Here is a 21,938-nt window from a genome sequence, read left to right as displayed (position 1 = left end):
AATACAAGCTACCCTAGCGGATCATAAAGATTCCTATCCATGATTCCCACACTTGGATTATTTCCTCTAAAGGATGAGTATCCTGTAAAACAATCCAGAGGAAGAGAGAATCTATGTGCATGAAGATTTCCATAGTAGTGTTATTTAGAACATAAAAAGTATAACTGGCTTAACATTCCACTACAAGTGGAATTATTATGTACTCACTTGGTGGAATAGGATACAGTCTTTAAAACAAGAATTATGCTACTACGGAGCAGTTTGGACAACTGCTTATGATATCGTGGACTGCTAAAAAGGCTGAGTTTAACTTAGGCGTACGCTCTGACCACAGCTTTGTCAAGTTCTTTACGCATCTGCACAAGGGCAGGAAGGGAACACAAAATAGTAAAGACATTTGAAGTACTGAGGAAATGATTGTTCAATGAATGTTGAATAGCATTTTCTTGGAGTTGGCCTGTTTTGAAGCCCCACAGCCCTGTCTGGAGCTTGAGTATCGGAATGTCCCGTGTGGAACTTTCCCTCAGACCAAGAAACCAGCCCAATCAGTCATGAGGACAACAGAGTCGAATGACTTCCTGAAAGGAGAGTGTTTCCCGGAAGTAGGAACGTCAAAACAGCTTATGGGGTATTTTCCAGTCATTATCTGTGAAACAGGGATATTCCTGGGGGCTACTGGACTATATTTTATGAGAAAGAACTGATGACTTTGCACTACTTAAGAGTCCAAGGCGAAAGAGATGCAGATTGAAGGATGGATAACTTGTTTGAGTGGCAGTTCAAACTGAGATGTTAGGCAAGACATGAGAGTCTGTGTATTTGCTGATCATTGCTGCGCATACCAAGTTAAGGTCCTACACGGGGGAACCCAATAAATGTATTTTACAATATTACGGTGGCTTAATCCACTGCTTCTACTGCTAGAATTCTACTGCTTTCTCTAATGATCTAAGGTGGCTGAATACAGCAAACGTCAACTGGTGTAATTGAAACGTGAGAGAACTACTCTAGTGGTATCTATGGAGAAACAGGAGAATTTATCTTCCTTCAACCAACAGGAGAAAAGAATGAAATTATTCTTCCTTCAGTGGTTTCTGAGGGCACTTTGCTGTGCTCTGTAAAAAATGAAAGTCAGGAATCAGCCTTATTTATTCCGAATTTCTGGGAATAAATGACATTGTAAAAAATTTGGAGACCCTTGTATTTTCCTCTAAGAATGATAATGCAAATGTAGTTAGGTAAAGCTTGACTTACCAGCTGTTCTAGATGATATCAGAATAGAAATTAGTGCAAATTACTGACTTAAACAAACACTGTCTGCTTAATAAAGTTGAAAAAACTAAATATTAAAATCATAAGGCTGCAAAAAACTATCATTTGGCTAATGGGTGGTTATTTTTTAAAATCCTATTTACGTCTATCAAAACCACTACTCCATGCTTCTCTCTTGTGCGATTCTTGCCACCAGGTCAAGGAGTCCCTTCCCACGTGGGGAATGGAGACGTCTTTCTGCAGAAGAAAGCCTCGATAATTCTACAAAACTCTTTCCCTCACAAATAGCAGGGATCATTTTACCACAATGGAAACAGATGCCCAGCGAGCAGCATTGACTTTCCCAAGATCATGGAGTCAGAGAGTGGGCGTGATGGGCTCCCCCTACAGGTCTGCCCACAGGAGAGCGGGCATGAGACTGGAAAGACTGATACCTGGGAAATACACCTGCCAGCTTCCCTTTCCTGATCTGGGCAGAGATTCAAGATAGCTCGTCATGGCCTTCCCTGGTGGCGCAGTGGTTACGAATCCACCTGCCAATGCAGGGGACACGGGTTCGGGCCCTGGTTCGGGAAGATCCCACATACTGCAGAGCAACTAAGCCCGTGCGCCACAATTACTGAGCCTGTGCTCTAGAGCCCGCGAGCCGCAACTACTGAGCCCGTGCGCCTAGAGCCCGTGCTCCACAATAAGAGAAGCCACAGCAATAAGAAGCCCGCGCGCCGCAACGAAGAGTAGCCCACGCTCACCACAACTAGAGAAAGCCCGCGCGCAGCAACGGAGACCCAACACAGCCAAAAATAAAATAAAAAATAAAATAAATTTAATTAAAAAAAAAAAAAAGCTCGTCACCATCTGCTAGAGGACCAGTGAGATCGTGCTAGTAAGATGGAAATAAAGATGAAAGACCCCTTCATGTTCCAACATCTCCTATTCAGGTCTGGCTTCTTTGAGGTATGTAAAATCCTCAAATTGCTGGGTTGAGCACTTCTGCTTCTGCCAGGCACTTCTGTTGTTCTCCAATTCAACCCAGTTAGATCAGAATCCATTCAATTTGGTTCAGTCCTATTTGACAAACTCTTACTGTGTCTGTCATATACTGTAGCAGATAAAAGATGAATGCCACTCTTTATGGTCTTAAAAAACTTACGTTTTCAATTTTTTTCAATGACCCCAGATACACATAATTGGATTCATCATCATCCCTGGTCCAAGTCACACTGTCATCATCGGCCCGTGAATGAACATTATTTAATTCATTTGCTGAATAATCAATGTGCATGTCACCACTGCTCAACCTACGACCACCACCAATAACCTTTCTCCTGCTCAGGCTCCACGCCTAGCTCTTCCCCTTGCCTCTCCTACTGCAGAGGTAACTACTTTTCTGAATTTTGTACTCATATTCACTCATTCTTTTCTTGTTCTAGTCTTAAGCACCACTCCTTCAATATGCCTAAAATCTATACAAAAACATAGACTGGTCACTTTTGTTTCTGAATAGTCTTTGTGGGGGAAAATAAAATGCATCTATTCAAGGCATTGTTAATGGTGCCTTATCTATGCCAATCACTGTGCGAGGTGCCGGGGGAATAAAGCAGTGAAAACGAACAGACAAAAATTCCTGCCCTGGTGGACAAATAACTGAATGATCAAGTAAAATGTTTAGTGTCCTCCATAGTGCTAGGAGCTATGGATAATAATAATAAGGCAGGTTAGGTGCAGGGGGGCAGTTTGGGGCTCTTGCTACAGTAATTAAGATGCTGGGGGAGCCCATCTGGTATATGAGGTGAATGCAATGGTCTGAAGTAGATGGGCTGGCCCCTGAATGTTCCACTAGCTTTAAAAAAAGATTTAAAAGTCCCATTTAGGACTTAAAACACACTCATCTTTTAAAATCCCGGTAACTGTGTTCTCACGTGGACTTCTAGAAGGCTTGCAGGAACCACGCACAGGGTATTAGAGGGTCAGCTCTAACATTCCACGTGAGGACATGGGATGGGTCTTTTCTGCTTCCCAGTCGAACCCCCAGCTCCTAACACAGTCTCCATTACAAGGGAAACATGGAAGAAATATTCCTGCACGTTTGTTGAATGAATGAATGAATACGTAGCTCTCGTATAGCATTTTTTCAGCACCTTTCAGGTTGCCTGTGAGCTCCTTGGGGACATGGGTTATAATCCTCTGATGGATATTCCCGGGGTGGGGCACTGGTGCCAATAAATAACGGAGGTTTGAGCAGTGAAAGGGGGACCCAGCACGGGAGGAAGCAGCCAGGAAGGAAAAGCAACAGAGTGCGCACCTGGCTGGGTGCGGAGGGCTTGCCAGCTTCCTAGACACAGAGATTAACCCCATGAGAGAAGTCACTGTCGGAAACCGTGAGTTTTTCTGTCCAGAAAGAATTCTCCACGATGTGTTTGTCCAGCTAAACTTGTCCTCTGAGATGCTGTGTGAATAAAGGTGAAGCATGTCTCGGAATCCCTGCCTTTCAGAAGCTCATAATAGACATGAGAAATAGTAAGGGCTTCAGAAATCCTGCAATTAAAAATCCAATTTAATTTTTCACTGTATTTTGCTTCCCTCTTTTTTAAATTTCCTGCTGAACAACTTGAACATACTGTGGAGTTAGTCTTCTGTGGACCTCCCTGGGGAAAACACAGGTATTATGGCTGAATAATCTATATTAAAGGAAAAGTGCTACAGAACAAAGTCTGCAGGAGAGAGGCATGTGGAGGGGTTACAGTTAGGAATGCCTTATTGGAAGCTGCTGTCACAGGCAGAATAATGTCCCCTCCTCGAAGATGTCGACATCCTAATCCCTGGAACCAATGAATATGTTACCTTACATGGTCCTATGGACTGAAATGTGTCCTCCACACACCAGATTTCACATGTTGAAGCTCTAACTCCCATATGTCATAGTATTTGGAAATGCGGGGCCTTTGGAAATGATTAGGTTTAAATGAGGTCCTGATGGTGGAGCTTTCATGATGAGATTAGTATCCTTGTGAAAAGAGATCAGAGAGCTCGCTGTCTGCCTGTCTCTCTTTCTCCGTGCCATGTGAGGACACAGCGAGAAGGTGGCCGTCGGCAAGCCAGGAAGAGAGCTCTCACCAGAACCTTTCCGTGATGGTACCCTGAACTTGGACTTCCAGCCCCCAGAACTGTGAGAAAATAGGTTTCTGTTGTTTTGCTACCCAGTCTATGGTATTTTGTTACAGGGGAATTAAGGCTGCTGATCAACTGACCTTTTAAAATAGGGGGATTATCCTGTATATTTTACGTTTATTAGCTTAGAGTTAGCTCTGAGTGCAGGGATAAAATCTTACTCATTTTTGAATTCCCGGTATCTGTCACAGCACCTGGCATATAGTAGGCTCTGCCTTTGTGGTTACAGAAAAATGTTGTAACCGTGGGCAAATGAGAGATATTCTGATAGCACATTAAGTAAACAAGTAGTAAATTTTTATATCACTGAAATAATTTTAATTCAAAATTCACCTTTGTTTTAATATTAGAATATATACCAATATTCTACTGGTCATTTCAATAGCAAAATGGAATTTGGGAATAGATATTTGTGCTCCAGTAAACGTCACACCCAAAAGTCGTCAAGGAAATTTAGAAAAGAAGACTGAACACGTGAAGCAATTGAAACGATTGTCTTAGAATAATCTATCTTAGAATAATGGATTAATTATAAAGATGGCAGGTGTGAATTATTCATTCATCCACGCGAGAAAAATTTATTGAGCATCTACTCTATGTCCCGTTCCTGAGGATACAACAGTTAAAAAATGTCATAGTAACACTTCTATGAAGTTTATAGTCTTCAAAAGTTTACAGAAGTACTCAGGGACGTTCATTTGGGAAAATATCAAATCTTAGGGCTGGAAGCAACTGCAGAGATGAACCAGTCAAATCCTCTGTTTTGTAGATGACAAAAATGAGATCTGAAAAGGTCAATTAAATTAGGTAAATATATATAGTTTTATAGCCTAGTTGCCACAGAAAATGCAAAGTGCCTAGTTCAGGTGAAAGTATGCTCCCAATATAAGCTAAAAAATTATTCATTGTTTATCTGAAATTCAAATTTAATTAGGCATCCTGTATTTTTATTTGCGAAATCTGACAGCCCTAAATTTTCGGGGGATGGAGGTAAGGTCATGGCAGGAAGCAGAGTCTCCCTTTGTATGAGCTGTTTGGGGAGAAGAGAAAAAGAGAAAAAAGCAAAAGAAACACCATAGTTCTTTAGAAGGGAAACCTACTAATGGACCTCTCTCTCTCCTTTTGATCCTTTGTGCATGGTGTGTGTGTGTGTGTGTGTGTGTACACACGTATGGGTCCTTGTGTCTTACTGACACAAGGATTATGGTATTGAGGAAAATTACTGACAGTGATACTGATTACAGATACTGACATAACAACAGTGAAAAGATGAAAAACAATAAAAATGTGGTTAGTTTAAAAGCAACACTAATGACTGCATTTAAGTAAACTGCCTCTGATTTATGCCCAACTGGCACACAGCCCAATCACAATTTTGCTTATTCCCAATCTTTGCATTTTCAGAGAACCATAAAATGTTTCTAAAGGGTCTGAGAAATCACCTAGTCCAACCCTGACATTTACAGACGAAGTAACCAAGACTCAGAGAGAAGAAGTGACAAACCCAGGACCACCCTGCCTAAGAATTTAAATAATAGAACAATATTTTTTGAGAGCTTACTAAGTGCCAGGCATTTTTCTAAATGCTCTACTTGTAGTATCACATTTAATCATCACAAAGATCCTATAATCATTCTCATCATTCAAACGAAGCAAACTGAGGCAGATAAAGTTACGTAATTTAGCTAAGGTTCGAGGTTATACAGCCGATAAGGAGAAGTACCTGCTGAAAACCCAGAGTTTGGCACTAGACCTGCACATTCAATTGTGAAACCCTGCGGCCTCTCCAGTAAGATGAGTTTATATCACTAAACAGGTTGGCCCATGTAAACTTTCATGTTTATTGCTCCAGTAGCAGCGCTTGGCAGTTAATAACAAGGTCACTGGAATACAGCTTATAGAAAGTCAGTTGCAAGCTGTTACCATACATGTCAGTTTCAGAGTCAAAACAGTTACCTGTTCCCTTACAAACCAGCCCTACACACAGGCCCCTTGGTATGATCAATTTCGTTTCCTGTATTTTTTGTTTGAAACTTTTTAAATGAAATACACCAGAACCCACTGTCAAAGCAAACATTAGCCCTGAGATAGAGTTTTATGAGTTCACATTTTGAGTAGTTTGTGAACCAAAAGAAGAGGAAAAAAAGAAAACAAGAGAGAAAGAGAGAGAGAGAGAGAGAGAAATCAAAACAGAGAAGAGGCCTTCTTTATTCATTGTTAGCCATAAAATAAATCGAGGACTCTTAGGAAGAGGCCCTCTTGTTCGCATGCTGCCAGCCAGACTTCTGTGCTCCCGCAGCTAGGGTGTAATTATCTCCAGGAAGAATAATCCCCGTCCTCAACACTACATTTACTTAGTTTTACATTCAACTTGTCTTCTTCTCTATCTTTTAGGAGATTATCAACCCCTTGCATTCAGAGGACCAAACCACTTTGTCCATTTCCAGACCCCGTTTCCCTGTTTATCAAAGGTAGAGGATTAAGCCTGCCTATGTCTGCTTCGATAGCATAGCATGTCTTCCCAAAGCAATCCTTTCTGTGACACAGAAGCCTGTCCCAGTTTAAAAAAAAAACCAAAGTGAGGCTGCCATTGGAATTCTCGGAAGCTGCAGAGTCTAGGTCTGCAGGGTCCACCTGGGAGACACCAGGACTCCACGGACCCACCAAAGCAGGAATTAGGAGCACTGTCTTCCTTGCCTCTGCACTGCAGCTGAAGGAAGCATTCGTTTGGTAAGTCTGTTTCGCAATTCTACTATCAAGTACATCACCAAGTCCATCTAGAGACAAACCAGCTCCTCCCCTGCCCCTGCAGGAAACTGGCAAGGGTGCCTTTGAAATGAGCGTAGCTTCTTGCAAAACAAATCCACATCCTCTCTTCTTCAGAAAGGTGGCAGTGTTGCCCTGCGGTTTTGACCAAATTGCAAAGCAGTGGCCATGTCTCTAGTGGATTAACAGACCAACCGCCTCACCTCACCACGGAAAGGAAAGGATGGATTAATCCACTGCAGAACCTAGTCCCTGACAGACCGGCCCCGGATCTTCGGGGCACTGAGTCTTGTAGCTGCCTCCGTTCTCAAGGTTTCATCTCGCTTTGACAGTACAGAGCCATAGAAAATCTCCAGTGGACCCCACAAGACATCTAAAAGCCAGGAGCATCTAAGCAAGTCCCAGAGGACCCTACTTTCCAGGATCCACTCTTCTCATTTTTTGGTAACATCCGTCCAAGTGAAATGCTGCGTGCGTGGTCCCACTTAGAAGGGCTATGGAAAACTTAGCAAACTATGCCAGCATCCTTCTAACACCTGTTATGGGAAATGTTCACATCACAGTTTATATAAAGTAACCCATCTTCTAAGCGGAAGTTGTACCGTTTACTGAGCAGTTTGTTACCACTTTTATAAAACCGATATCCTACACAGAGCTATTGACAAAGAACCAAAGAAGTCTCCCCGTCTCAGTGTGGAGACCCACACACATCAACACCTTCCAGGGGCGAGTTACCACCCTATGTGTGAGGCAGTTAAAGGCCCGTCTCCTCTCCACTCACCTTCACTCAGCGTCCTCTGAGAAGTTCCTCTATCGCCACTAACACAGAAATTTGGGGGAAAAGTCTCCATTTATAAACATCAGATGGTTTGGGAAAAAATATTTGTGGCACTGGACTTCTTTTTTTCCTACAGTGATGTCATTTTAAATACTTGGTGTGCTCCAAATTTGCTATTTTTACTTCCCCCAAGTGACTTTTTTTGGGAAATACATTTGTTTGGATTAGCTCCATTTGAAGTGACTCCTGTATCTAATAGAACAGCATCAGGTTCATTGTCTCAGCAATTCTGACTGATACTGTGCAGCTCTCCAACTTGAAATCCCCTATTTGCTCACTTTCAAGGTTATTCCTGTTGGATGGACCCCTCCAGAATTTCTACTCGCAAACAGAGAGACAAAAGTAAAAGGACTGGCCTTTTCACAAACAAAAACCACACTCTATGACTCAAAGCATTTACAACAGAAGACATTAAAGGCCCCCCAAGGCACATACAATTCTTCACTTGCCAAATGTGCTTCTGGGGAACAGAGTTGAAGTAGCCAAGGCGCTGGCTTTGAAACATTTATTGGAAAGCAGTGTGGAGTTGAGACGTGCAGAAGAGGAAAAGTTGAAGAAGGAATGCCAAGTGCCTTAGCCCTACCTGATCTGAACTTGCTCCTAATCAGCAATGAGTGCTCAGACCCCAGGAGTGTCATGTTGAGTCTCAGCGAGCCGCTGGTCCCTTGGCCAGATGGCCCCTGACTTCCACCAGGTACGGGCTCCCGGGAGCCCAGTTGACCGCAGTTAACAACCCAGAATTCATCCAACTCTCCGCGAGCTCCCCCGGGTAGGAGTACAGTGGCAGCCAGTGACCGAAACCAGAGTCCCCAGAAAAGTGGCGGCCTCGCCGCGCGGGGCTACGCCACTCTCAGCTGGCGGGACCCTGCGCCTCCTCGGGGTCTGGCGGGGCGCCGCGGCATCCCAGGCGTGCGCGGCTGATGTCATAGGCTGCCCGCGCTCCTCGAGCATCCCCACCACGCCTTTATGAAGGTCCCCAGTTTGCTATCTGATCCTCTTTTACTACTGACAGGAGCTCAGCCAATCAGGAGTGGCAAGCGGGGCCCGGGACGCGGAGCAGCCGGAGGAGTCCCGGGAGCCGGTCTGAACTCTTGGCTGCGGGCGGCGCGGGGGCGGGCGGCAGGGATGCGGAGGGCGCGCGCGGGGGGCGGAGCCGGGAGCCGAGAGCGGCGGGGAGGGGAGGGGCACCGCGTAGCGTCAGGCGCGCAGGTGGGCGGGCCAGGTGGGAGGGTGGGGACCCCGGGGGAGAGGGGGCCTCCATCCCTGCAGCCTGGCAGGCGGGCGGCGGGCGTGGCCCACCCCGGGAGGGGACTTGAGCGCCCGCGCACCCGGGGCGCACCGAGCTTGGCAAGCAGGCTGGACCCCTGGCAAATAACCGAGGCTTCCAACGCACCAGGGTGAGCACATTCTCTCTCCGTTTGCGCAGGCAGAGACGGAGCATACATGTCGCAGTTCCCGTATCAAACCTGGATACACGTCCACGGAGAAAACGAAACGCCTTTCATTTTTCTGGGATACGCTCTTTTTGGACAAACCTGACTCAGGCTGTCTGCAGGTGCAGCCAGGACACAGTGCTCTCTCTCCTGGGGGAGATACACGAGTTGGAAGCCCTTTTGGGGCGCTCAGTAGAGTGGGACTCAAGGAGGGAGGGTCTCTGGAGCAGAGGGATGTCCGAGCCGGGCTTGGGCTCAGCTGGTAAAGGCTAAAAGACTTTTCCCACGAGAGAGTCCCGAATCCAACACCAAGTGATTGCGCATCCAGAATGTGCCAGGTGTGATAGGCTCGTCTGTAAATAAAATAAAGACATGCTCTCGAGAAGCTTGCTTAATCGTTGGCAGCACAGAAAATAACACGGAACTACATACACACATAGTGTTGGGTTGAATTTATTTGCAACCTTCTATGCACGTGGGCGTCGAAGTGTCATCTACTGCATGCACGCCTGCTTATGTCTGAGAGTGCTAAACCCTTCAAAGATCCGTGGGTGACAGATGAAGACCTAATATGACCACAGCTCCTGGGACAGCTTTTAATGCTCTGAGTTTGGGCCTTGCCCCAATTCTCGGATCCTTGAGTTCACCCTTTGGAACTGACCAGTCGTTGGTATAAATGAGGTCTTCTGGACTAGACCACTTAATTCCTGATATGTCAGAAAGGCGGAGCAATCCCATCCTTGTTCCTCTTGGGGATAGAGGCCTGTCCCCAGAGGCCGTTTACGGAGGATAAGATGTGCATGAGTATCTCAGTTATTATGAAACACTCATACACAAGGCATCTCTTTCCTAGTTCCGCTGGAATAAATTGTCACAACTTGAGTGGTTTCAAGCGACAAGAATTTTTATTATCTTGCAGTTCTGGAGGTCAGAAGTCCTAAGTGGGTCTCACTAGGCTGACATCACGGTATTATCAGGACTACTTTCCCTTGTGGAAGATTTAGGGGAGAATAGTTTCCTTGCCCTTTCCAGCTTCTAGAGGGCGCCCATGTTTTTTTGTCTCTGGCTTCTTCACGTTCAAAGTCAGCATGATGGGTCAAGTTCTTCTCACGTGATATGGCCCGGCCCTTTCGTCTCTGCCTCCCTCCTCATTTTAAGGACCTTGTGATTATACGGGGCCCACCTGGATAAACGCCGTTGTAAGGTCAGCTGATTATCAACCTTCATTCCACCTGCATCTTTAACCCTTCTTTGCCATGTGATGTAACGTACAGATTCCTGGGGTTTAAGATGTGAACATAGGGGGTAGGGGCATTACGGTATCTGTGACACAGAGTGACCCCTTTTCCTACCAGCCTGTTCTTGTCCTCAGTTGAACCCCAGGCTCGTGATCTTCAATGAAAAGAGGTCAAGTGGAGGGAGGTTTGGGAATAGAGCTGCCCAGGAGCCCGGAAGAACCCTGGCCAGCTTTCAGATACCTGTGGCAGGGAGGTCCTTGACAGGGAGGAGACCGGTGGGAGAAGGAATATTGCTAAATTATCTGAGCAGAGAAAACACTATTCAGAGCCATATTCAACAAAAAAAAAGCCAAACAGATTATTATCCTGAGGGCTGTGGAGCGATACATGGCAACTTGGCGGAGAATTCTTGCAGTGGAAGTCGGGATAAGGGTCTGCCTGACCCAGATGAGTTGGACAGGAGTGGACTGTTTTCCCTCTGCAGGCCCGAGAGCGTGTGTGTGTGCGTGTGCGTGTGTGTGTGTGGGGTTTCTTTTCTGAGTAAGTTTGGGAAATGCTGGTAACCATAGCCTTCCTCAAGTTTCCCATCGGAGCATGGAGCTGCTGACATCAGCCCTCTGGGATTTATACCCCCTATGGCGAGGAATATCTATGGATATAAATATGCTCATATAGAAGCTCATCCTTCCCCCCCTCTATGCAAGCATTTTTTGTGAAAAAAAAAAAAAGTTTTTGGTGGAATTTAAAGAGGATGTTCCCGAGGGAAACATGTGTCCCAAGCTGCCGTGCTTTGGGAGCAGCGGGCTAACGCAGCAATGGCAGGCCCCCAGGCTCTGTCCTGCAGTTGGACCACATTGGCAGCACTTCTCGGGGGCCTTGCTATCCCCCTGAGGCCTAGCGTGAGCCTGGGATGCGATGTGATGTAAGGGAGAGACATGAGCTGCTGGGAAGCTCTCCATTTGCATCTAAGCTACCTCTGTGACCTCGAGTAAGTGACTGAAGTCTTCTGAGATGCTGGGCATCTTCATGTAAAATGGAGCTAGAAATGCTCACTTCCCAGAAGTGTTGGGGCACTGAAACAAAATAATGCACCTGGAAGAATAATAATTACCCAGAACAATTCTTCCTGCGTGTTTTAGGTCCTTCTCTTTACCCTGCCCTCTTCTGCATCCATTCTTGATCATACCAGGTAATCCCAAATGCTTTTCCCTGGTTTTGGCTTTCCTTTCCTTTGCCCTCAGGTACCTAAGGCTGAGTCAGAACTTACCACGGATCTAGCAGCTTGCAACAGCCCACACGTTTATTTTTTTTCCAATTTACTTACTTATTTATTTTTGGCTGCGTTGGGTCTTCGTTGCTGCGTGCGGGCTTTCTCTAGTTGCGGCGAGCAGAGGCTACTCTTTGTTGTGGTGCGCGGGCTTCTCATTGCTGTGGCTTCTCTTGTTGCGGAGCACGGGCTCTAGGCATGCAGCCTTCACTAGTTGTGGCTTGTGGGCTTCAGTAGTTGTGGCTCGTGGGCTCTAGAGTGCAGCCTCAGTAGTTGTGGCGCACGGGCTTAGTTGCTCTGTGGCATGTGGGACCTTCCCGGACCAGGGCTCAAACCCGTGTCCCCTGCATTGGCAGGTGGATTCTTAACCACCGCGCCACCAGGGAAGCCCTCACACGTTTCTTATCTCCAGTTTCCATGGGTCAGGATTCAGGGCCTGGCGCTGCTGGCCCACTGCTCAGGACCTCACAGGCTGCAATCCAGGTGTTGGCTGGGGCTGTGGTCTCATCAGAGGCTCAGCATCCTTTTCTAAACTCACTGGTTGTTGGTAGAATCCAGTTCCTTGCAGCTCTAGAACTCATCGTGGCTTGCTTCTTCAAGGCCAGCAGGAGAATCTCACTCTCAGGGAAGATTCCTTTAAAGGCCTCACCTGATTAGGCCAGACACATCCAGGATAAACTCCCTTTTGATTAACTCAAAGTCATACTAATTAGGAACCTTAATTATACCTGCAAAACCTCTTTACTTTGACCATAGAACAGAATCTAATCATGGCAGTGTCATCTGTCACATCACCCACCCCTCCCAGCTACACATGAATGGATAAAGAAGATGTGGTCTATATATACAATGGAATATTATTCAACCCTAAAAAAGAATGATAAATGCCATTTGCAGCTACAAATGGCAACTAGAGATGATCATACTAAGTGAAGTAAGTCAGAAAGAGAAAGACAAATACCATATGATATCACTTATGTGTGGAATCTAAAACATGACACAAATAAACATATCTATGAAACAGAAACAGACTCACAGACATGGAAAACAAACTTATGGTTACTAAAGGGGAAAGGGGATGGGGGAGGGATGGATTGGGAGGCTGGGGTTAAGCAGATGCAAACTGGTGTATATAGGATGGATAAACAACAAGGTCCTACTGCATAGTACAAGGGACTATATTAATATCCTGGGATTAACCATAATGGAAAAAATTTTTAAAAATAAAAAATGAGTGCTAAATTAGAAATGTGGTGGGTAATGTAGCGTATCACCTCTGATTGACAACTGACTAGAGTATGAAGACTCAGTTCTTTCTCGTGGGACCCTGAAGTCAACTGACTGGAAATGGCAACTCAGAAATGCCTCCTAGTTACATCCTGATTTCCTTTTCCCACCTGGAACTCTCGAGAATTCTCAGCTCCTCCGGGCACCCATAGCACCAGTGCAAGTCCCTTAATTTTCAGCTTCATTGCCTTCACAGTAAGTCCATCTCTGGGGCCAGTGGAACATGTGTGCGAGCTCAGGGAGATTCATGCAGTCCCGCTTGGCGACCCCTGTGACGAAATTTGTGCTCTAATCTCCAAGGAGCTCCACCTAGATCCTGGGATGGAGGGGTGAAATCTGGACTACCAATTACCTACTTCAGGAATACAGCCTGCACCTATCAATTTCAGTGTCAATTTCCTGTCAATTTCAGGCTATCAGTCTCCATTCCAGAAATGTTTATAAAGCACAGACCTCCTTCTAGCACTGTAAGGGTTATAAAGATAAAGCAGATGTGATCCTGGACCTCCAGGGGACAAGAATAGGGTGGCAGGGCCTCCACAAACTCCCAATAAACCAGAAATCCAATGTCATTGTTACACTAGTAATGAGATCTCAGATGGAACTCGTGTGACCCACCCTATTCATATAGCCTGTTTTCTTTCATGAACGTGAGTATAAAAAGACTTTTGCCTGATTTAAACAAAGACTTTAAGTTAAACACATGTAAAGAAAGTAGTTTCAGTGGAAAGTATCTGTCGCAGCTCCTTCTTCTTCCCCTGCTTACCAGCAATACCTCTCACCCTTCCCTTCTCTCTTTCACTTCTCTATCCTAGTTCCTGCCCAGGAAAAGGGAATCCGATTTGATAATTCAGAGTTAGAGCCACTGAGTTGGGCCACATTTGCTGGAGGACAGGGTCACTGTGTTAAAAAGTCATGCATCTGTCATCACCTCCTCCTCAGCTTCTTCCTTGCTGCTCTCACTTTAAGAGGGTGGGAGGAGCATAGATCTGAAATAAAGAATGTGCATTTGCCCCTATGTTTGTAGCAGCTCTATTCACAATAGCCAAGGCATGGAAGCAACCTAAATATCCATCAACAGATGAATGGATAAAGAAGATGTGATACATATATACAATGGAATATTACTCGGCCATAAAAAAGAATGAAATAATGCCATTGGCAGCAACATGGATGGAACTAGAGATTATCATACTAAGTGAAGTAAGACAGAAAGAGGACAAATGCCATATGATATCACTTATATGTGGAACCTAAAATATGGGGGAGGGATGGAGTGGGAGGTTGGGGTTAGCAGATGTAAGTTATTATGTATAGAATGGATAAACAACAAGATTCTACTGTATAACACAGAGAACTGTATTCACTATCCTATGATGAACCATAATGGAAAAGAATATTAAAAAGGAATGTATATATATGTGTAACTGAATCACTTTGCTGTCCAGTAGAAATTAACACAACACTGTAAATCAACTATACTTCAATTTTTAAAAAATGTGCATTTAACAGTGTTTGAATCAATCTACACCAGTCGTCCCAGCTCCATTACGAGTATTGCTTAATCTGGTTTGCACTGAATTTATGCAATGATGGTGTCCCTGGGTCCAGGGTATATGCAAGAGCCTGTCACACTGCTGTGACTTGCTTGCCATGGGGAGTATGGAATTTGGAAGTGTGATGCCCACAGCTGGACTCATGGTTGTCATTCAGTATTGGATGGGTGCCATTTGCATGGTGCAAATTCTTCAATTCCCCTTTGTCTTTTATTTTTTTTTTAATTTATTTTGGCTGCGTTGGGTCTTCATTGCTGCGCGCGGACTTTCTCTAGTTGTGGTGAGCAGGGGCTACTCTTCGTTGCACTGTGTGGGTTTCTCGTTGCGGTGGCTTCTCTTGTTGTGGAGCACGGGCTCTAGGTGCGCAGGCTTCAGTAGTTGTGGCTTGCGGGCTCTAGGGTGCAGGCTCAGTAGTTGTGGCGCATGGGCTTAGTTGCTCTGCGGCGTGTGGGATCTTCCCAGACCAGGTCTCGAACCCATGTCCCCTGCATTAGCAGGCGGATTCTTAACCACTGCGCCACCAGGGAAGCCCTGTTTTGTCCATTCTGTGAGGGCACTAGGACGACAAATAATTACCTACTTGTCCAATAGACACTTGTCAGTTTTTGTCTTTCTAGATTCTCTCAGGGATCAGGCATTGTTGGTCCTTTCCCACATATCCAAACGCCTTCTCCGCTGGGGTTTACCCAAAGCTCTTCAAAACAACAGGTACAACACCTAACTTATACTTCCACTCACCAAGTTTCCCTACACACCTACTCTTTCTCCTGCAGTTCCTGTTGAGTGAACAGAACAGTAGCCCCCGAGTTTCTGGTTTGGGAGATGGCCCACCATCCCTTCATTCGCCCCATCACCAATCTGTCACCATGCTTTTTCCATTCTCCACCTAAATACCTTTTGAACCTACCCCTTAATTTGCTCCTAATGCCTCTTCCTTACTTCAAGCCCCCCTTGGTTTTTTCCTGGATTATTACCAGTGTCTCTTGAGTGGTTGCCCTTCTCTTTCCCTGCTCCAACCCATCTTCCATGGTGTCATCAAAATGGTACTTCTAAATCATAAGCGGGATCAGTCTGCTTCCTGCCTACATCTTTCTTTGGCTCCCTACTGCTGAAGGATAATGTCCACACCCCTAAGTACGACATGGAGAACCCCACGTAATTTGGACCCATTAACTCCTACTTTATTTCCTGCCTTTCTTCCCGTTTCATCCTCTGTATACCTGCAATAACAAAGAATTTTAAAAACACTGAGGCTTTTCTCTCTTTCTTCCTTTCCTGTTTCTTTCTTCTTTTTTAAAAATATTTATTTATTTATTTAGGCTGCACCGGGTCTTAGTTGCAGCATGTGGGCTTCTTAGTTGCAGCAGGCGGGCTTCTTAGTTGCGACATGCACGTGGGATCTAGTTTCCAGACCAGGGATCGAACTCGGGCCCCCTGCATTGGGAGCGCAGAGTCTTACCCACTGGACCACCAGGGAAGTCCCCCTTCCTTTCCTGTTTCTTTTACTGAGAATTCCTTCTTCCTTTCTCTGTCTAGAGACATCCTACTTATACTTCAAAACCCAATTCAAACTTTACCTTATTCAGAAAACCTTTGACAGGCCCAGGCAGAATTAATCACACCCTCCTTGCTTTGCTGCATTCATATCTCGCTTATACTTTGTTATTGCATTGATCAAGTATTATGGATTACTTTTGACATGAACATCCCTCCACTAGTTTCTAGGCTATTGGGGGACAGAAATGTCCTGTTCGTTTATCTGTAACCCACTATTTTTCCTTTTGTTCTACTTTGCTGATTTCCTGTGTTAATCCTCTCATAATAGACTGCCCTTTGACCTACTTTGTATTTGAATTACTGTCTACAGGATAGTGTTTCTGGTTTTTGATCTTCTCTTCTGCAAATATATTATACATTTCTTGAGGGCTTTGGCTACATCTTAGATGCTTTCTCTCTACCAAGGCATCTTAAATGGTGGTTTTCAAATAGTTGTTATAACAGGGGTTGGTTGGATGACACCTGGGGTGTAGGGGCTGTTTTGTTCTGATTCACTCCATTCAGGGCCCGATGCAAACTTATACACTTTCCAGAGATGATGAAACTGCTTCTGGTTCATAAAGTGTGATCTGATGTGGGAGTGTGCTTTCTCTTCCAAATCTTTGTTTTTTTTCCTTTCTTTTTTTTTTTGCAACTGGTCACATTCTGTTTCCTAACTCTTCCCTTTGCTTCAGTCTCCTGCCATCTCCCCCGCTCCCCAGAAAACAGAATGGAGGCCCATAAATCCCTGACCTGCTTCAGATGACCTTACAAATCACGCATGCCTAGTCTCATTAACCCTGGACGCCTATTATGGCCAAGGAATGGAGAAGCACCGCCCCAGCAGGGAGGGGCGGGGCAGGCCGGCAGTGCTGTTTCCTGGACCCCAATCACTCAACAGCTTTCCAAACCTCACCTTTATCTCACCCCACGTTTCCAGGGCTGTGAGTCAGGGAGGAGAGCTTTTAGTTCTAGGGGACCTGGTCTAGAAAGGCTATTTCTCGCCCCTTGGAAACACCACACAGAGAGTTAGAACAGGTTAACTGAAACTGACATCTGACTTTTATAATTAGTACATTCCAAGTGAGAATGTCTGAAAAGGGAAAATTCCAAGTGCTGTTCCAACCAGCTATGACAACAGGAAAGAAAATTCATGGTGGGAGGCTTGTTAACCAGGAATACCCTCAGCTGGTCTCAGTAAAAGGAAACTTGGAAAAAAAAAATCGTTCATTTCAGCAAATAGTCAAGGGACCTTCAGACCCACCAAATGCTTCTGCTACAAAATTCCTCCTTATGGATATGATGAGAACAGATATGCCAGTTTGATAGAAATGGATTCCTGAAACTCTCAGACTGAAACCTACACCATGTTCAGGCAGGGGTTGCAATCCTTAGTAGTTCTCTTTTTATAAGATTTGTTTTTATTAAGACTTAATTTTTTTAGAGCAGTTTGAGGTTTGTAGCAAAATTGAGTGGAAGGCACAGAGAGTTCCTGTATCTCCCCTCCCCCACCCCCACGTACACAACCTCCCCCATTATCAGCATCCCACCCGAGGAATGCATTTGTGACAACTGATGACCCTACATTGACTCATCATTATAACCCGGAGTCCACAGTTCACATTAGGGTTCAGTCTTGCTGTTGTACCTTCTCTGGGTTTGGACAACTGTGTAATGACACGGAACCACCATTACAGCATCATACAGAGTAGTTTCACTGCCCTGAAAAAATCCTCTGTGCTCCACTTTTTCATCCCTCCCTGCCCTAAGATTTTCCTGTCTTATAATTGCACTATTTTCATGCTTCTTTTCCCCAAGGGCACATGTACTTTTAACTTTTTAAAGCCCTGGAGTGTGTACTTTCCTTTGTAGCCATTCTGGGAGTTCTCTGAGACACTTTTTGACAGCTGAAGTAACTGACGCAGGAGAGAGGGTCACTGATTCATGGGAAGTTGTCCCTCTAGGTAGAGGCAAGACCAGGTCTCGGGTCTCAAGGCCTGTGTGTGGCTGTTCTTCTCACGAGCTCACGCAGCCTCTAATTTGACAGGTGACTCAGAAGCCCACTCTGGTTTCCCTCTCTGGGTATACATGTGCCCAGGCTTCAACAGGTGTTTTCTTTATTCCCCTGGGTGGTCAGTATTCGTGTCAGGGAAAATTTAAACATCTCTTCATTGCTTCCTGGCTCATGCAGGATTTTCTTACAGTACGTTGCCAATTTCTGTTTTTCTTCTGGAAAATTCTTTATTACGAACTGACCTTGGTACTGACCCATTTCCCCCCCACAAAAAAAAAAATCCATAAAAGCCAGGATTTTGTTACATTAGCATTTAAAGCTAAGGAATGGTAACTGTGTGTCAAAGGCTTTCATGACATGAAGCTGGGGGTATCTTCCGGTGTGTCTGAAAGAAAATTTATTAAAAATGACCAAAGATGAATCCCAGAAGATTCAATAAAATGTACATGTCTGCAGAGGGCTGGGTTTGGAAAGGTTATTGAAACATGGAGCCGTTGGAGGTGTAATTTTCCCCTTTGTGGTCAGGTGCAGCAGTGGCATAAAGGCTAGTCATGGCAAAAGTTGTGGGTTCTGGAGCCAGATGCCTGAATGTAATTGCTTGGTCCCACCTTCTACTACCTGTGTGACCTTGGGCAAGTTACTTAACCTCTCTGTTCTCTGTGCCTCGGTGTCCTCATCTGTAAGATGGTGGTCTAATCCAAAAAGTTACAGAGAGGACCCGATAGGTAAATAGATACACATAAAGCACTCAGGACAGAGCCTGGCACGTGGGAAGTTCCCCCAAAAGGAGAGCTCCCCTCCAAAGATGGCTATGATGGTGGCGGTGATGGCAATGCTGACAGTCGTGCATATCCATTGACCAAGGCATTTATGGGCAAAGCTAAGGTGCAGAGAAGCACCTCACATATTTTTTTTTTTTTTTTTTTTTTTTACTTTTTGGCTGCACGACACGGCATGCAGGATCTTAGTTCCCTGACCAGGAATCAAACCCACGCCTCCTGCAGTGGAAGCGTGGACTCTTAACCACTGGACCTCCAGGGACGTCCCGCACCTCACATACTTTAAAGTGCTCTACAAATGCTACATATTAGAGTCTGTGAATGGTGGTCATTTGGGAAATAACTATTTTCTGTGGTGGAAACAGCCAGAGTCATTCCAACGCAGTGAGAAAGTCAACATCCTTTAAACACCCTCCAGTTTCATCAGGCCAGGCTGTCCCTGCATGAAATCAGTGCTTCATAGCAGACTGTGGTCCTGCAAGTGGGGGAGCCATTGCCAGGGATGCTACAGTCAGACCCCTGAGCTGCAGGTTTGGATTGGCTGGCATCTGAGTTTTTTTTCTAAAGATTCCACTGGAAATACAAATGTGGAATGATCCATGCTTAAGTGACTCATAAAAATGGAAACAATATTCAATTTTGAGGCAGTTAGACTTTGGAAGTTTTATTCTTGCCCTACTTGAAAAGAAAAAGAAAAAGCCTGCAAACTAATATCTACTTGGGTGGAAATTTGTGAAGCTAGAACTCAGAACTCTAAAGGCTTTGTGTCCTCTTTTTTGTTGTTGTTATTGCTCTGTTTGGGTTTGCTGATGGGTGATTTGAAGCTGGACACACACTGCACCTGCCAGAGAATAGAGCCAAGTGTTAAATACCGATAGATACATCTGTCATCCGAAAGTTTTCTGAATCTGGGCTATAACATACATATTTATGTGTGTAAACACATTTATGTGTATAATACACACGGGTGCAACAACAGTAACTGACATGAAGTAAATGCTTACTCTATACTAGGGATCTGAATGGTTCTATTATCTCACTTAATACTCACAATGGCCGTAGGACGTAGGTACACTTTTTATTCCCATCTTGCAGGTAGGGAAACTGGGGTCCGGAGAGGGCACTATCCTCAGACCCAGATGCCATATCTCAGGGGCCCCCCTATGCTTTGGACTGCCTTCCTTGAAATTTTCTAGGTCTTCTGAGAACTGTGGAGGCCAGCAGAGTCATTTGGGCTAGGTGCTCTGAGCCTAAGTCAGATAGGGTGGGCCCTACTGCCTGGTCTCTGTTTCTCCCCTTTGGGCTGTTCTCTAACCCTCTAGCCTGTGGTGGGGTTGACCAGATGCCCAATGAACTCCAGAACTGCAGCCTAATTAATGAGTCATCTCAGATCCTTGTGACCTGCCCTGGTGCCAGGAGGGCAGCCTGGTGAGCTGATAACTTCCTCTCACTGGTGTGTTATCAGGCTGCCAGAATGGTGCTGCCATGCTGATTTTGAGTTACTCAAAGTGTTTATATAGACAGGAGCCCTGCCTTCGGGAAAAATATTTTCCCAAAGCCCCTGCTCTAAGCAGCCCTGCTTAGAGGTGAAGCGATTTGACCGAGATCGTCCAGCTGCTTAGTGGTAGAGCTGTGACTTGACCTCAGATGTGTCTGAAGTGCTTCACATATTTGTTCTTTATTTTTAAAGATTCTAGGGGGTGTGATGCTTATATATACATTTGGCAGAAAAGATCAATTCCCTCGACTATCTTAAGTCATTTATTTGCAGAGGAGCAAAAAATCTTCCCACAGTTTCCTTTGATCTGCGACCAGCTTCAGGCTAGGCCTACCTTCCATAAGAATATGAATTTGGTAGTCTACCTACATTTATTTATGGGACATCAGAACTTCTCAGGAGTGAATGATGGTTTGGGATTGGTATTGTAGCACCAGCCTTTAAACTGCTCATCACTGATATAGTCTGTGATTCAAGAGACATCGATGGATTTTTAGAGACATTGATGGACTTTAGCTCTTTAGTTGGAAATGATACGTCATCTGGGATCACAGCAAAAGCATTCCTGATATCTGACAAAAAGCGTCATCCGAGAGAGAGAGAGAGAGAGAGAGAGAGAGAGAGGGGAAAAAAAAATCCTACAAACATTCATGACTCTGGAATTTAAAAATTACTGACGTTATTTGTTTATTAAAGATTATAACTCACTTCAACATCACAAAGAATGAAACCCCTTTAACCAGATAATAAGCACAGCATGTTCTTTATGATAATGCCAACAATAAAACTAGAAGCCTTTACAGTTTGTTATTTATCAGGTCGACTGGACACGTCCTTTTTCTACATGCCAGGCTCGGAAAATTCTTTATTTCCTCTCTCCTTCTTATAAATAAAGACGGCATAGAGCTGACACATGTATCTCAATGCACTTTGCACTATAAAAGCCACATGAGTTGGTACTGGTGCCGAGGTTCCAGAGTTCGCAACTTTGAGGGTGTACGTACATTCTTATGTCCCATCAGCGTTGGAGAAGGGTCTCCCTTTAGCTCATGGCAATGGCAGGACTTGCTTCTAAAATGTTTTTCCAGCGTGTTTCCTGAATCCATTTATTTTTCTTTATCTTCAGCCACCATGCTAAACCACCCCAACAGGCATTTTAAAACATTTATTTAGATGGTGTAATAACCTCGTAAATATTCTCCCAACGTTCAGTCTTGCCCCTGGGAAGTCCGTTCTCCACACAGAAGCCAGCTTGATCTTTTTCACATAAATCAGTTTAAAGTCCT

General features: G+C 44.8%; 1 protein-coding gene across 2 annotated transcripts in view; it reads right to left on the bottom strand.

Annotated features, from left to right (window-relative positions):
- MYOCD (myocardin) overlaps positions 1-8,979 on the bottom strand; it is a 90,887-nt gene extending 81,908 nt beyond the window's left edge. Inside the window, exon 1 of one of the 2 annotated variants that reach the window (XM_027130278.1) lies at positions 8,628-8,979. In XM_027130278.1, coding sequence (XP_026986079.1) covers positions 8,628-8,682 — 55 coding nt within the window. In that variant the 5' untranslated portion in view covers positions 8,683-8,979. The remainder of the gene's footprint in view (positions 1-8,627) is intronic. The other variant, XM_027130279.1, reaches the window with a different exon arrangement.
- Between the last annotated feature and the right edge of the window lie 12,959 nt (positions 8,980-21,938).

Source organism: Aethalodelphis obliquidens, unplaced genomic scaffold, assembly GCF_003676395.1.
Source record: "Aethalodelphis obliquidens isolate GAN/ISIS:26980383/991018 unplaced genomic scaffold, ASM367639v1 scaffold38, whole genome shotgun sequence".
Lineage (NCBI taxonomy): Eukaryota > Metazoa > Chordata > Mammalia > Artiodactyla > Delphinidae > Aethalodelphis > Aethalodelphis obliquidens.
This window is presented reverse-complemented; position numbering and strand designations above follow the sequence as displayed.